The following is a 15,602-nucleotide window of genomic DNA, read 5'->3' on the forward strand; positions in this document are numbered from 1 at the left end:
TGTCTTGACACTAAGTTAACGGTTTAAGGTATTATAATAATAGTATTGCCCTTTTTGATCCCAAGAAAAATACGCATAAAAACTGACAAGATATTAGCAAACCACGAGATGAAGCCATTATTATTTAAGGCCCATAAAATAAGATGGAAATATGATTATGTGTCACTTAAAAGCACTCTGACAGACGCGATCTCTTGAAAATTCGCAAGAGAGGTGTTAAATTAGGTTTACTTTAAGATAATGGTAACAAAAGATTATACTCGCAAAATATTTAAACCTATTTAGCAATGACTTTGTTATGCATATATCTATTGTTAAATCATTGTGGCCCCATTTTACAGAAGGAGTCAGTTTTTTTATTAAACTGAATAAGTATCTAACGTGCCCGAGATACTTTTATTTTTTAGAATCAAATAAAAGTTATACAGCTTCAATAAAACAATAGTAAACAAGTGAAAGATACCTGATCCACTAAACTGACGGTTATAGAATAGTATAATAGGTCCACTCATACAGAAACTCAGATAAAGGGTTCAGTTACCAACACATACCTTAAGTACCTCATTGATGCTGTGCAGCGCTGGACTGGCTCCAAGACCTGTGCCGACTTCTACAAGCACCTCCTCAGGTCGGACCCGCCATGAGGTATTGTTCAACTCCGCGTCTATTCTAGCCTGCCTGTACGTAAAGAAGTTTGTTCAATATTAACTCGTGAAAGAAGGTGGAAAGATAGTCCATATAGAAATGGTTTCGAAATCCAAAAATTATTTCGGGCCTAGGCAAAACATTTTAATGGTATAATAAAATAAAATAGAATCCGTTTAATACTCATTGGGAATTTTATACGAATAATAAATGAATTTTCTTTTTTAACTATACAGTAAAACTTGAAACTTGTGAGTCAGTTTTTGAAATATTATCCCCAATCTGAGCATCTGACGGAAAAGTATTCTGAATATGAAATTAGCTGGCAAAAATCTGAAAATCATGACCGTAAACTAAATACAACTCAATAAATATCCCATAACAATAGAAAGGGTGCCTAAACTTTCACCTATCCTTGACCGCTTATCTAGTTTATCAATTAGGCTTAACGGCGGTTCCTGACAGAAGCTGGGATTAAACGCCAGACTTAAGGTGTCAATTAGGATTAACCAGTTTATCAGGGGTTGGAGGTAAAATAAGTTATAAGTATTTGCCAAAACAAACATTTTAGAAAGCGTGCTGCTCAGTGATAAAGGAACAGGTTTCTTTTTGTGAATGATAAATATGGGGGCTAGGTTTTGTTGGGCTTTAAAAACCTACTATATTACGTACAAAGGCTTTAAAAATTATTTTAAGTAAGATTTGATATTTTCTAATTTGGTTATATACAACTAATAATTATAATAAAAGATGTGTATTTGCCTTTACAGCGCATAAATAAGACTGAATTTATTCAGAAAATGAAAAACAAGAATACTTAAATTTTATACAAAAATAAGTATTCAAATGCGAACTTGAAAAATAAATAAAGAAAACAGAATAAAGTGCTAAATAATGTATATTTGAATTATCCAGTAAAATTCTCACGGAGACGGCGAAATAATATTTTAACTTGTTAAATTCAATCAGACTGCTCGGAATTTCATTGTCTGAAATCGCTCTGCTTGCTAATCGTTGAGATATTCTTTTGTAGGTACATTTTAAATATTCAAAAGGGCGATTCAATGGCTCCTGAAGATTCTAGGTACACAACCACTTTTAAATTTAATTGTTTACTATACTTATCGTTTAACAATGTATTTCTTGAGACAGTTACAAAAATCTACACGACTTAGCAATTTTTTACTTTCCTCGATTTCCAAACGGAGTCTAAAAAGCCCAGCACAGTTCACACAAAGATTTTCATAACTGTCCCAAATTCATTGCACGCGAGTGTACTTCACTTACTTGTAAGCGACGCAGGCGGCAGTGACTGCAAATGTTAGGAACACTGCGAGGCCGATGAAACAATAGATAATGACTGTCTGCGCCTCTGTCCGAGCAGCGTGGAACAAGCGTCGGAGACATAGCAGTATTGGTTATGGTATGTATGACGTCATCATGAGGTCAATAATCCCATGGGCTAAAGCTTTGGCATATTGAAGAGAACCCACTTCAGATACAATCATAGTTGGCTTAGTTATAAATTATGGTTTCGTGTATCCTAGGAAAGATGAACGGAGATGCCTTCTTGTAGGTCAAGTAACATATGATGGGTGTGATCAAAACGATCAGCTACTAGTATATTAATGAGGTGTTCGAGTTCTTGAGACATCTGTCAAAGAATGCTATTTTTTGGTTGTAAAAAAACGGCCAGGTTCCAAAGCAAGCCCTTATCTTTTTTTACTTATGTTTTTTGATGAAGAAAACCACTACACTACTACTACTAGCTACTTACTTGTTTACATACTGTAAAATAAAGGGCAGGAAAGGGAACAATAAATACTTAACTTCTTATACATTATTACAAGCAAATTATTTATCTTCCGTGAAGAACCGTGTCGAGTAGTGCTTGCGATTTTAAGAAGATTATTTTGTCGAGCGCTGTTACTTTATATTTTGCACTGAAAGCTAGAACGGTACTGTTTTCAATAATGAACAACATCTACTCCCTGTGTAGGAATTCTACCCCACAGAGAATTCAGTCCATTTCAGTTGAAGAGACCTAAGCTAGGATATTTAAAAAACTGTAGTTTCGCGGACCAGATATGTGTTTCATCAGCCTTTTTATGGTCCCACTGCTCTGATCAGGAATCCTCACAAACACACTTAATAAAGCCCAATTATACACAAAAGTATCTTTTGCTCTCTCTTTTTCTATAAATAAAGTCATACCCTGACTTCTGACTAATATAATGAAACTTCAAAAATAAATTACAAAAATTGTTAAGTGCCCGAAGCAACATAACAATTTTAAGAATTGTCACAAAATATTAACTTCAGCCATAAATATAATAAATAACCACTCTGGTTTATACCCGACCTTAACAAACTTGAGGCATCCAATTTAAAAGTTCCCGAGTAAACCGGCCTCGGTTTAATTAAAAATTATTAATAATTAACTGCGAAGTAATTAAGCTATTGTTTGTCAGTGAAATTGACGGTTAAATCTGTAAAGGATTTGTCTTTTGTTTTAAGGTATTAATGGTTTGTTAAGTTTTTTGAAAGGTGTTGCTTGAAACAATAAGGGTTTTGTTTGAATATTATAATTACAAATTTTATACAAAATGGACGTCTAGATTTTAATTGTATCACCTGTTATATACCTATCTCACTGCGAAACCATATATTTGAATCTATGTGTCAATTACTTTAGAATATCCGACATTAAATTGGTATAGTAATACTCGTAATATACTATGCGGATTATTACAGAATAACCTCAATGTACATTAAAAAAAACTTATGACAAACCGAAATCAAATCACAAGAAGTTTCAATTTATACAACTTTGTGAACATTTCAATTACTACGCCGTAGTCGCTACGACGGCGTAGTTGCTACGGTAGCGCAGTCGCTACGAGCTACAATAGTTATTAAATGGGTACGCCAGTCACAATAGGCAACATACAGTAATGTCGTATGTTTCACACCTGTTGTAATACCGTGTTTGTATATTACAGACTGTAATTGAATTGTTCAGTAATCAACTAACAACACAGTTAATAGGAACGGAAGTCATCAAGGCAGGAATGTACGACTATGACTTGTAAAATGATAAATGCTTTAAGTTTTCCAACGATCGAGATGCTCAGTTAAAAATACTAGTAGTTATCTCTCAATTCTTGCTAAATTTTGAACGGGTCATCTAATCGTTCTTTTTTTCGGATATCAATAAAAGCCGATATTCTCCTGAATTCATACACATAGTTCACAGCTAATGTTAAAATTGAAATACCCGCACGTACAAAACAAGATATTTTGATGAATGTCTTCCAAACAATAAAATACTTACCACCCTGGCACATGGGGTCGTTCCATAAAAAGCCACAGCGCGGGGTGTCGGGCGGCGGGCCGCGTCTCCCCCCCGGCCAGTGGATAGCCTTTCCAGCTACTGGCTTGTAGCTGCTGTTGAGGCCGTGGAAGAATGCCACCACCTAGGATACAAATTGGCGTGTAAGACTTTTGTGTAAGATATCTGGTGAACATAGGAGAATGAGCCTCCTTTTGTAGTTACGTAAAAATAATATTACGTCATATAATGATTGGTCTACACTAATCTGAAATAAGTAACGGAATATAATACAACTATTGAGATTGAAGTATTTTATTCTAATAAATAAACCGGCCAAGTGCGAGTCGGACTCGCGCACCGAGGGTTCCGTACAAATGCTGTACAGATAAAAAGTGAGTTTCGCGCCAACCGTTCAGTTTAGAACAATCATAGTTATGGTAATTTCGTGAGAGTCAAAATAGTTAATATTTTTTATTTTATAATATAACTAAAATAGTAGGCCAGTACCTTGTAAAAGTTATTTTATTGAAGTTATTTATATACAACATTTTATAGTCATCATTCAGAAATCTGATTGAAAATAACTGTCTTACGTGTCTTAAAGGTCATGGGGCATATCTGACCCGCTTTGTAAAAAGTGGCGGACATGAATCAAAGTAGTTTTAAATCGTGGAGAATGGTATGACGTTTCTTTGAATATAAATATTTTATTAAAATTCCATGGAGACGAATGTCCAGGATCGTTTGAAAAATATAAAAGACAAGCAGTTTCAGAGGATTGTACAGGTTGCAATGCTAGTTTTTATTGTTAAAGACATTTCATAAAGAAGGAAGGTGCCAATCCGGATGACCAGGATCTGATGAGGATCTGAAAACCCTGAGAAATCGAGGGCAACTCTTGAATATTGTAGGCACGCATCGAGTCATAACCAGACATGTGAGTGTATTTTTGAGGGTACTGGTAAACAGTGAAGGTTTGGAGCTGATTTGATTATTGAGACTACAGAGAGTCAAGGGAACTCCCGAACGGTATGTTGCAACTACCACGTGTTTGGGGATATTTTATTTGTATTGGCGAAGACTTTCCACAAAGATAGGTTTGACTGCCATTGTGGGATCGACAGCTAAGATCAGATATAGTTATGGGAACTCCTTTACAATTTATAACGTAACCTTGTGTTGGAGCTTATTTTATTTTAGGTGATGAGAATTCACTACTAACTTGGGTTAAAGCAGCCATTGCAGGAATGGGATCTTTTATTTTTGAGGGATTAATCACCTAAAGAGCCCCAGTTTCAGGTTTTTTCGAAACCGCCGGACGACTTGTAGCTTTCGAATTGTAACAACGACTTCTAGAGAGTAGGATTCGGGGCTGCTGGCTTTACGTTTCTAGAGCCTTGACAAAAGTGTAATTCTGTCCCTTTCTTTGTTTTATAAAGTCGGCATTATTTTATTTTGTAGCATTTTACAAACAAATCCAACTTCAAACATATAAAAAAGCAACAAGAAAACAAAAGCAAGAAAGAAATTAAAAAGATGTTAGGTGCATCGGTCTAGAAGTCGGTGTCTAGCTAGAGGATGCATCTATATTTATTTAACCACCGAGATCTAGACCGATGCATATAAACAGTTTTGTTGAGAAGTTGTTTTTTTTTTTTGTAAAAAGTTTTTATTTTTAACTTTTGTGAAAAGTTCTCGTCAATACGAATAATATAAGCCCAAACACGACGTAACTAAAACATACCGAGTTCTCTCGACTTTCTCACGTCTCCATCATCAGATAAGCTCTTAACCTTCACTGTTTGATAGTATCACCAGACATACATCTGAGAATCAAGTTTTAATCCTATGCATGCCTACAATTTCTGATAGTTGCCCTCGATTTCTCAGGATTTCCATCATCAGATCCTGACCTGATGACAATGGAAATAAACGGCGAGTATACTCTTTCACTACAAAGAAATGATTTCTCAAATCCGTCAAACTTGGTCGTTTAAATTCCCCATTGAAATGAGGAAAATATTTGATGTTTACACCTGATTTTCTCTAGATTCCCATGGTTCACATTGATGCGACTAATGCCATAGTAAATCAGAGCCTTTATCATTATACTGTGCTATATTTCGTTCGTATCCGCCGTGGGTATGGTTTTCATACTAAGGTGCCCAATGACCTTTGAATGATTTAAAATTTTTCACAGTTTAGAGGCCATTATATAAGAAGTGTTTGATATGAATTTCACGTTTTATTCAAAACTTTAATATCTCAACGCGTTCATGTGAAAAAGGGTAGGTAGTAAGTTTATAATTATTAAAAAAATATTTTATGTCATGTAAGCAAAAATAATATTTTAATATTTTATGTAACTTCAAATTTATCATTTTCGCAATTTTTCCTTTATCTGTACTATATAACGTTGCTTCGTGCCGAATTTTAAGATTCTGAGTTCACGGGAAGTACCTTGTAGGTTTTGATTCCCTAGCGTGTGACGGAAATTCGTCTAAGGTGTCGGTAAAACTGCTGTATCTTTTGATCGCGTTAACTTAGAAGTTTGATTTTTTGACTGCCTAAAGGGACAATAAACCTTGGTATTTGATTTAAATTTCAATTTGATACCTTTATTCGTTCGTGAGAAATAAGGTAGTAAGTTTCATTTTATTAAAATATTTTTTTTATATTATATAACTAAAAAAATGAGATTTTCGAAATTTTTCCTATATTTGCATTATATGACAATGCTTCGTGCCAAATTTCAAGACTCTGAGTTTACGGGAAGTATCCTGTAGGTTTTGATTCCTTTGCGAGTGTCGAAAATTTGTTGAAAATATCGACATAATCGGATGTATCTTGTGATTGGCTTGGTTTAGAAGATTGATATTTTCACAGCTTAAAGGGACAATAGACCTGAGTATTTCATGTGAATTTCAGCTTGATACGTCCACGCGTTCTTGAGATAAAGGGTCTTGACAGACAGACAGACAGACAGACAGACGGACAACAAAGTGATCCTATAAGGGTTCCGTTTTTTCCTTTCGAGGTACGGAACCCTAAAAAATATCGATCTCATTTTCATACTAAAACATACAACAATATAATTTAAGCCCCTGTTAAAACAGTTAATCCTTTAAATCCACTTATTTTTTTTAATACGAGTATCAAAGCTATACAACTACGTATGTGCCTAACTACTACAAGATATGTAAGTATAACCAATTAAGGGTCCAACACAGTACTTAGGGTTCAGCTCAATGAAATCAATCATCACGTTTCAGAGACGTCACCCTAATGCGGCCCGTAAGCCTGAAATATTATGTCTAGAAACAGTGTTAAAACATATTAATATACTTAATGTATAAACAGAAGTAGGAGTCGGTATGTCACGTAGGTAGTAATAGGTAATTTCTAACACTTTCACTTTCGCTAACTCCGGTATGTGTACTTAGAAACTACAAATAAACACTATACCACTTCTGTATTTTCACTTTATCGTATAAACGTCTAAAAAGCTTTAATTAAAGAGCATGGACTCAAATGCCTAAAACTCGCTGAAACTCTATGTTCCTGTTTACATCATGAAAACCCATAAAATAGATAGCATTTGCGCTTTCGGTCATAAGACCTGTGACTTATATCGATTTTATACATTTATAATTCCCGACTTAATAGTACACATTCTAAATATTATTTAACTATACCTGCATAAAACCGCTAATCTAATCAACAAATTAAATTGCAAACTATTTCAAAACATCTAACTCAGCGATTACTAATTCTAAGAATACATTCAAGGTTCGTTTAGAAATGGTTTGCAATGTCAACTACAAGTTAATTGGCTGAAAGTTTCAGAGGTAACGCGACTTTCAAAGTAATTAGGAAAGCGTAATTCAAAAGAAAGGTCTTACAAACACTTTTAGAGTTAAGATATATTTTGTACTTACTGTTGATAAACTAAGCAAAAGATTTAGAAAGTTTGTGGGCTAAGTCTTCATCTGAGAATTATTAGTAAAGTAATGAAAATGCCATCTATTCAGGTATTTATAGAACTATTAGCTATTTAATTATCTTTATATGTCTCTTCTAGACCACGGGACTATAGAGTCCCGGATTGGGCGGCGAACGTGGGGCCGAAGCCAACACGCTGAAGCCCTTTTGAGACAACTTTAATGAAATGGTGACACAAAACCGACGATTATCCCTGTATGCACTATAGAAATGTACCCTAATTATCTTTATTATTGGCTATTTGTTGGAAATTCACGACTATGATTTGACCGGGGTTTAAAAATTTTAAGTGAATCGATTGAAACCTAAATCGTAGTAAGTACTAAACGAAATCTTCATTTCAGTTTGTACGTTTGTTCTATAAAGCCTAACCAAATACTCTCAAGAGTTCTAAAGATATTTACCCACATTGTGATTCAAGTAAGCCTAGATACCCTTGCTGACGATCATAGATCGCACTACTTAGCCACAAGCCCCCGAGGGAGAGAGCCACTGAATAAAATAAACCCTATTCAGAAACTTATTTACAGACTTGTTTTACTATAGCTAACTTTTAATAAGACCGTCGTAAGCTGCTTTAAATATAATATTCATAGTAATGTATTTATGCTCTCAACTTTATGCAGACAGAATAATATGATGTCAAACTATGTGCATATATTATTTATTTTCATATCATCGCGAGTATGAAATATTGGTATGACTACAGGCTATAATATATCTTTTTTTTTTTTAACGACGTCAAAAATCATCAAATGACCCCTCCCGCTGTGGGTTAGCAGCGGTGAGGGAGTGTCAGACTCTTACTGACTAAAAACCGTCGTGTTCCGTCATAGGCCTTTTATGTACCAGGGCCGCGGTATCTCTTTCGAACAACCCGCAGCGGCTATAATATATCTGAAAGCACTTTCAACTTGACTGGTGAAAATGAGACACATTTTTAAAATAAAGTCGTCAAAGGACCTCATTGAAAATAATAAGGCATATTCACATAGACTATAAATGTAGTATAAAATAGAGCCACATAAAGGATTAGGGAGAATCACGTCGCTTAGTGAATTTTTACACATTCGTAGCAGAAAATTCTTCCCGCGGTTTCAAACGGCATCTTTTGTATCGGTTGTTGTCAATGGTTTGCTGTCATTCGTACACGCCTGACAACGCCAGTAACTTCCGAACACTGTCGCGCGGAAAATCCACTATTGTGAAAGCACGGTACCGTCGCAGCATATTCTTTATTTTTACCACTAAATCGTAATTTTAGTTTATATACCATTCTTACTAAACGAGTACCGTCAGAGCATACCCTTTATTTTAACAGCTAAAGCGTGCTTTTAGATATCTACGAGTAGGTACATGTGGCTCACCTCAAACTTCCCAGTGACGGGATCCAAATCCAAGATGGCGTAATCTGCGTCCCTGTCACCGACGGCGTCGATGCGAACGTGGCCGGTTATACCTGCGATAATATTATTGAGATAGGTACTATGAACCGTATTAACGGTATAATTAAACAAAAATACCAATTGTACCAAACTACCAAAACAGTTCGTTATATGTAATGTTTATTTTATTTCAAGTAAATAAAAAATACTGTTTTGAAATGTTAGATTTCATAAATTAAAATCTCAGAATCTTAAATACATACACAAAGTACAAAATACCTATTTGCCTAATAGAATTCAGTCTCAAAGCGCTAAGTATCTGTAATTGAATTATCTTAAAAGCTTTCCCACTAAGTCTTGTATCAGTTTACCAAAATCTAGACAGTACCTAACAGACTGTAGATTGTAGACATATCTATAACATACAAAAATATTTGCAGCTTAGACCTCAAATAAATTAAAAATTCGACTTATATAAATAAATTAAAACGTTAAAATATTAAACAAACGTATTTTCAAAGCATTTAATTTACTACGTAGCTCCAGATTAATTACGATATATCAAGTTAACAAAAATATTGACTCCTCCGGGTGTTCTTAATTGCTATAATAATTGTTTTGTTCATGTTTGTGTCTACTCAAAATTATATTAAGTCGTGTCTACAGTAAACAAGTGGTACTCCTTAACATTGTGTTTCAAGAACTGACTTGAAATGCTTGAAACTAAAGGCCAACGTAGCTTTTGCTTCCAAGTACAAGCTTGTAATTGTTTTTCGCAGTACCAAATATTCGTTCGAAATAGTAATTTCCTTGTAAACAAAAGAACGCTTGAGTCCACTGAATGGTTGCTTCATATTGAACCAGTGCCTGACTTTAGGCTATTAAATAAATAAATAACAATTTTCTTGACAGTCTAAACCCTGACAAAATTGGTGGGCTCATCCCTCAAAGCGACAACGCTTTTATATGATGATGATGATGTCCTCCTAGCCGATTATCGGCTACGGCGGCTGTTCTCATGTAAGGAGATTAGCCTACTACGCAGGACATATTATAGTGCACGAGCATTTGCGCAGACACAGGTGCACTCACTATTCCTTAACTCTCATAGCCCGATGGGACGGCAATCCGACACGACCGGAGAGAGATCAGGCGCAGGACCGACATTTACGTGCTCTCCGATGCACGGGTGTATCAATCACCAGCTTCCAGGCTCCGGGCTGCTTTGTGAAAGTCTTCTGAAACCCACAAAGCGATTTCGGCCCGACTCGGGAATCGAACCCGAGACCTCGTGCGTATGTGTGTTATGTTCTTAAAAGGGGAGTTGTTGTGTAATGAGTTTTTATATGAATAAATCAGTTGTTGTCAAGCACTGACGTAAGTAATGTACTTACTGACTTACATATTCCACAGCCGCACAAAAGAGCCCCAAACTGTGCTAAATCACACAACTTCTAGAAACCCACCCTTCTGCCCATAACTTCTATAAAATTCTACGTTATCTTACCATGGAAGTCTCGTCCCCACATTCGCCTGGTGATGTTCCTCCCGTCTCTGATGTCTCCACCTTCCGTCAGGGTCTCGTTCAGCGCCATACCCAGTAAGTAGACACCGTCGTAGAATGCACCAATGAAGAAGTTTACCTGGGAATTGTACTTCTACGTTAAAGTTCGGGCAGAATATCTATAGACAGTTTGCTTTTATACGTGAGTTAAGAGGAATAAAGTATCCCAAACTAGTGATGTATTTTTTGGCTTTGGGTAAATGGGCTTCCTTTTATGAATCTATAGCTTCTTTCAAAGTGTTTACTGTATGGATTGGCGGCCAATTTCCGCTTATAGCGGCCAGACAGATAGAATAATGATTTTCAATAAATAGATAAACTGTTAAGCTTTCTGTTCAGTTAGCCTATCTATTTAGGCCTTTAGGGATATCCATTAAGAGATAATCAGCAACGGCCCAATATATTCGCTAGATAGACTAAAACCAATAACTTAAATCGTGTAATCTTATTTCACATGAGTAGACACTATGTTCATTGACCCATAGATTTGACCAAATCAAACCCTTTGCCAAGTCCACTGGGCAAAGCAATGTGAATTTCTCAAGAGGTTAGAATGTATCTAAATTACTTCGTAAGTACTACATACACAAATAACAATTCCCTCGCATTCCTATAAAAGTAAAAGTCCGCTAAAAGTAAAAGCTTCTATAGTTACTTAACTAAGTAGGTACATGTATTTGGTATGTCTCTTCTTCAATTTAATTTTAAAGTACTCTTATACTTTAATTTTACGCTTTTAAGAATTGTACGTTTCCAAACTATAGCGGATTACCCGCTCGATTTTTATGAGTGATGGCGCCTGACACAAGACATTGAGCGTATACGCGTGACAGACTTTATGCCGCGTAGAACATACGCGCATAGCCAAATCGAGCGTATAAGCGCAACAAAATCCACTAGTACTATAACATTTAAATTATATTTTCCTATACTTTTTTGCGGTAATATCCATACATCTTCTCGTGACAAATAAGTAGGGATTCACTTTATCGTCGATTTATATACTTATCGATGTCGAAATCTAAATAATGTCTAGCCTAGGCCTTCAGTAGAGACATAGGCATAGAATAACACGGTCACGGTCACGCAATAATTGGGAATCGTGCCCCACGTGTAGCTGGTTCTTTACTCGGAACAAACATTCGAATGGGATATACGTAGATTACGTAGTTGTTCTCTGTCTCTGTCAACAAACTGTAAAAATTGCATTGTGAGATTTTGTTTGTAGTTATCAAGTGTAAACTTGATAGTACAAGGAAAATAGTAGCTAGCTATGTTCTTGTGTTTTTTTAACAACTCTTTATCAAAAACTCTTTAATCATGGTTGCTAATAAATTGAGAGTAACAAATAGCCTATCGACATGTATCAATTACTTTAAGTAAAGAACACCTTACATAATAGCCCTGCCTGGAATGGAATCCACAACACATAAAACATATAGCAACCAGTTTCTAAGCTACTTTAATCAGGTCATCACATACCTCTTCACCATCCGAGAAGGAATAATTATAGTGTTGCTTGGCTCTCGCTCGGACGGCGTCGGCGAACTCGTCGAAGCGGTCGCCCGTGGGTAGCTTGAGAGAGACGCGCAGCAGTGCCTCGTAGGCTGCGCGCGCGGCGGTGTCTCTCTCGTCGTCAGCCGCCCAGCCCGTCTCGCCCCAGTAGCCACCCTAGGCGGTAAATTAAAGATAAGTGCCCTTTTTTTAACTTAATCTTATAAATATGTCTAATTAAATGAGGTTCTACTGAGTCATCCAATACTTGGACGAAAAGTCAGGATTAATACAACTGACTGACTTTAATCTGTGATCGATTATAAATTATTCTTATAGTTTATTTTATTGTTATCTAACTACCTATTCATTTTATTCTGAAAAGTAGAATTACATTACTTGTAAGTAATGTCACAAATATTATTTTGGATCTATTTTTATTTTCATACATCTGAATGTTAGTTCAGAATAAATAAAAACCAAAACCGTTTTTTCAAAACACAATCAGGTACAAAACAAACGAAACGATATATTTATGCAAATCTATTTAAATCCAGCGCCATCGCCCACATTTGTGGCATGTTTGAAAAAATATCGTAGAAATACCTTCATATGTTATTTTTCCTAACGTCATCCTCCCTGAATTGTAATTGAATAAGAATGAATCAACCCGGTCGTGTTACGGTCGGAAAACTGATTCGAAAACCATTGCATGTTTCCTTTAGGCTGATTTATTAAAGGTTATAAAATGTGTGTTAACGTGTTTAGAGAAACAACAAGTTATCGGGCATTTAAACTACAAAATATGGCCCTTCCTACCACGTAGGATATTTAATCAGTCTTTACAAAAAAACTTTTTCTAATTGTCAAGTATTAGCGTACCAAAAACAGTTTAAAGATTAAATTGTACTCGAATATTTTGTAAGACATCTTATTATTTGAATCACAATTCTTCTTTTCCTCTGATAACTAAAGCTAGAATTAGCGTACGGTATTCACGTATTATTAAAATCTCAGCTTTTATCCGAATTTTCAGTACAATTATACTCTCTCATTTGCGTCGGTATTTATAAATAAAACTTAGAAATCAGATAACAACTTCAAGCTAATACAGCTAAAACCTCTTACGAAACGGAACTTCATGATGTAATACACATAACATTACCCGCTGTAATCAGTTAGAGGCCGAAGGTTTACCTTAAAGCAAAGGTCAAGAAAGTCGTGTGTAGCATACCTGATAAGAACATGATTGAAAAGGACGCTCGCCCCAACTTATTGGATTGAGTGACGCAACATACAACTTCTGATGGGTTTTAGAAACGATTATTTGAGAAAATATACGTACTTATTTACATTACACTCATCATGGCTGGAGTTCAAATGCATATTTTTGTAACTACTGTTAATATGATTAATAATGTATTTTATTCACTTTAATAACATTGTTACTCTGCAAAAGTTACCAGGTTTTGAGCGCTCGTTGATAACTCAAATCCCAAAAATGTTAGTCTAGCTAGGTAGACTACGTTACATTCTGCTGAATTAAGAAAAATATGATTTTATGTTATCCTACTTCTAATAACGTCCAATAATCATGCAATGAACCAAAATGTATTAAGTCGTGTCAAACACAATACTGTTAGCTATTGTAGGTCCATTAAGTTCGCCTGTTTTTGGTCCCTAAAGGTCGTTGAAGACAAGCTGACAAAATATCTACCAAGCCTAAATTGAAAATCATTAATTTTTGATCGGACGTGTCGATACACGAAAATTGAAAATCTGCTCTCTTTAATAACGATAGACGGTTCATCAATACAGTATAACCCTACTAATATTATAAATGCGAAAGTAACTCTGTATGTCTGTTACGCTTTCACGTCTAAACCACTGAACTGATTTTAATAAAATTTGGTACAGAGATAGAGTTGACCTTTTTAAACTATTTTATAATCTCCTTTATCCATTTGATGATTCATTTATAAACTTCTCGTAAATAAATTACTGCTTTGCAGACTTATCTCATATAAAACACAGTTCAAACCAACTCTTCAAATGCAACCTTCAATCTGCTCTTGACCAGACGAGTACGGGATCAACATATTAATTTTATTGACAGCGTTGTGAAGTTTCCACAAAGACTGTTTTAATTAAACTAAAAGCTGTAAATTCCTTCTTGTATCGTATCATGGAGATTGGGTAGGTATGTACATAGTTTCTTACACATCAAAGATAAACTCTGAAACAGATCTGCTAATAGTTGGCGCTAGAAATATCAGAGAGACTATAACTTGACGAATTTGAAATGTCAAAAACACTTCTGTACTTACATATAAACTGGATGATAGATACAAAACTCTTATTTTAGGTATATGAGTTAGAGTTTTTGTAGACTTACCTGAAAGATTTCCACGTCGAGGAAGGCCCAGTCCCCTCGCGTCATGCCGAGCGCGTGCGCAGCGAGCAGGAACTCGCGCACCAGAGAACCGCGCACGCTCAGTATTACAACTGTGTCACAAACAAAACAACAATATATGTTATTTCATGTCTTAAAACTGTATTGTATTATTATTTATTTAATTTTAGGTAGGCAAAGTTAATGTCTAATTAATCGCTATAGGGATACTATATGAATATTACCTACTAGCTGAAACAGCTAGCGTTTTCCTGGCCCGTACCGTGATAGAATATAACGTCTATCAACCAGGAGTAGCATAGCTTCTCAGCATTTTTTTTTTCAAATAGTTTAACTACTTTCGGTGCCTTTGCAAATAAACAACTAAAGCTTTCCGCTTTATAAAATTATTGTGAGGATAAAATTATAAATCGTTCAACACTAGTATGGTATAAAAACTTACACTACATTATAGAACGGAATAATTTAATTGCTCATGCACTCGACTGGAAATAGAAAAGAACTAGATGAAGAAAATAAAAAGCGTAATAACTGTCAGTTTTCCAATTATCCAGAAACTATGGAAGCCAGTGGTCTGGATTTTCCAATGAAAGAATGTCGGACGCACCGATTCCATCTACTGTTAGACTAACATCCGAGTTCTGTCGAACAATCGAATACTACGCCTTCAATTTAGTATCGATTTTAATAATAATCGAGAACCTGAAAACCTAATTAGCTTTCCCAAACAAAAAAGTTATTGTGACCTTTATAATAATGAATATT

General features: G+C 35.4%; 1 protein-coding gene across 1 annotated transcript in view; it reads right to left on the reverse strand.

Annotated features, from left to right (window-relative positions):
• LOC124638511 (atrial natriuretic peptide receptor 2) overlaps window positions 1-15,602 on the reverse strand; it is a 57,400-nt gene that overhangs the window by 16,998 nt on the left and 24,800 nt on the right. Inside the window, exons 6-11 of the mRNA XM_047175483.1 lie at window positions 14,820-14,929; window positions 12,413-12,601; window positions 10,874-11,009; window positions 9,349-9,440; window positions 4,084-4,121; window positions 561-669 (exon numbers count right to left, since the gene is read on the reverse strand). Of these exons, the coding sequence (XP_047031439.1) occupies window positions 561-669; window positions 4,084-4,121; window positions 9,349-9,440; window positions 10,874-11,009; window positions 12,413-12,601; window positions 14,820-14,929 (674 nt within the window). The remainder of the gene's footprint in view (window positions 1-560; window positions 670-4,083; window positions 4,122-9,348; window positions 9,441-10,873; window positions 11,010-12,412; window positions 12,602-14,819; window positions 14,930-15,602) is intronic.

The sequence above is a fragment of the Helicoverpa zea genome, chromosome 17 (genome assembly GCF_022581195.2).
Source record: "Helicoverpa zea isolate HzStark_Cry1AcR chromosome 17, ilHelZeax1.1, whole genome shotgun sequence".
NCBI classification, from domain to species: domain Eukaryota; kingdom Metazoa; phylum Arthropoda; class Insecta; order Lepidoptera; family Noctuidae; genus Helicoverpa; species Helicoverpa zea.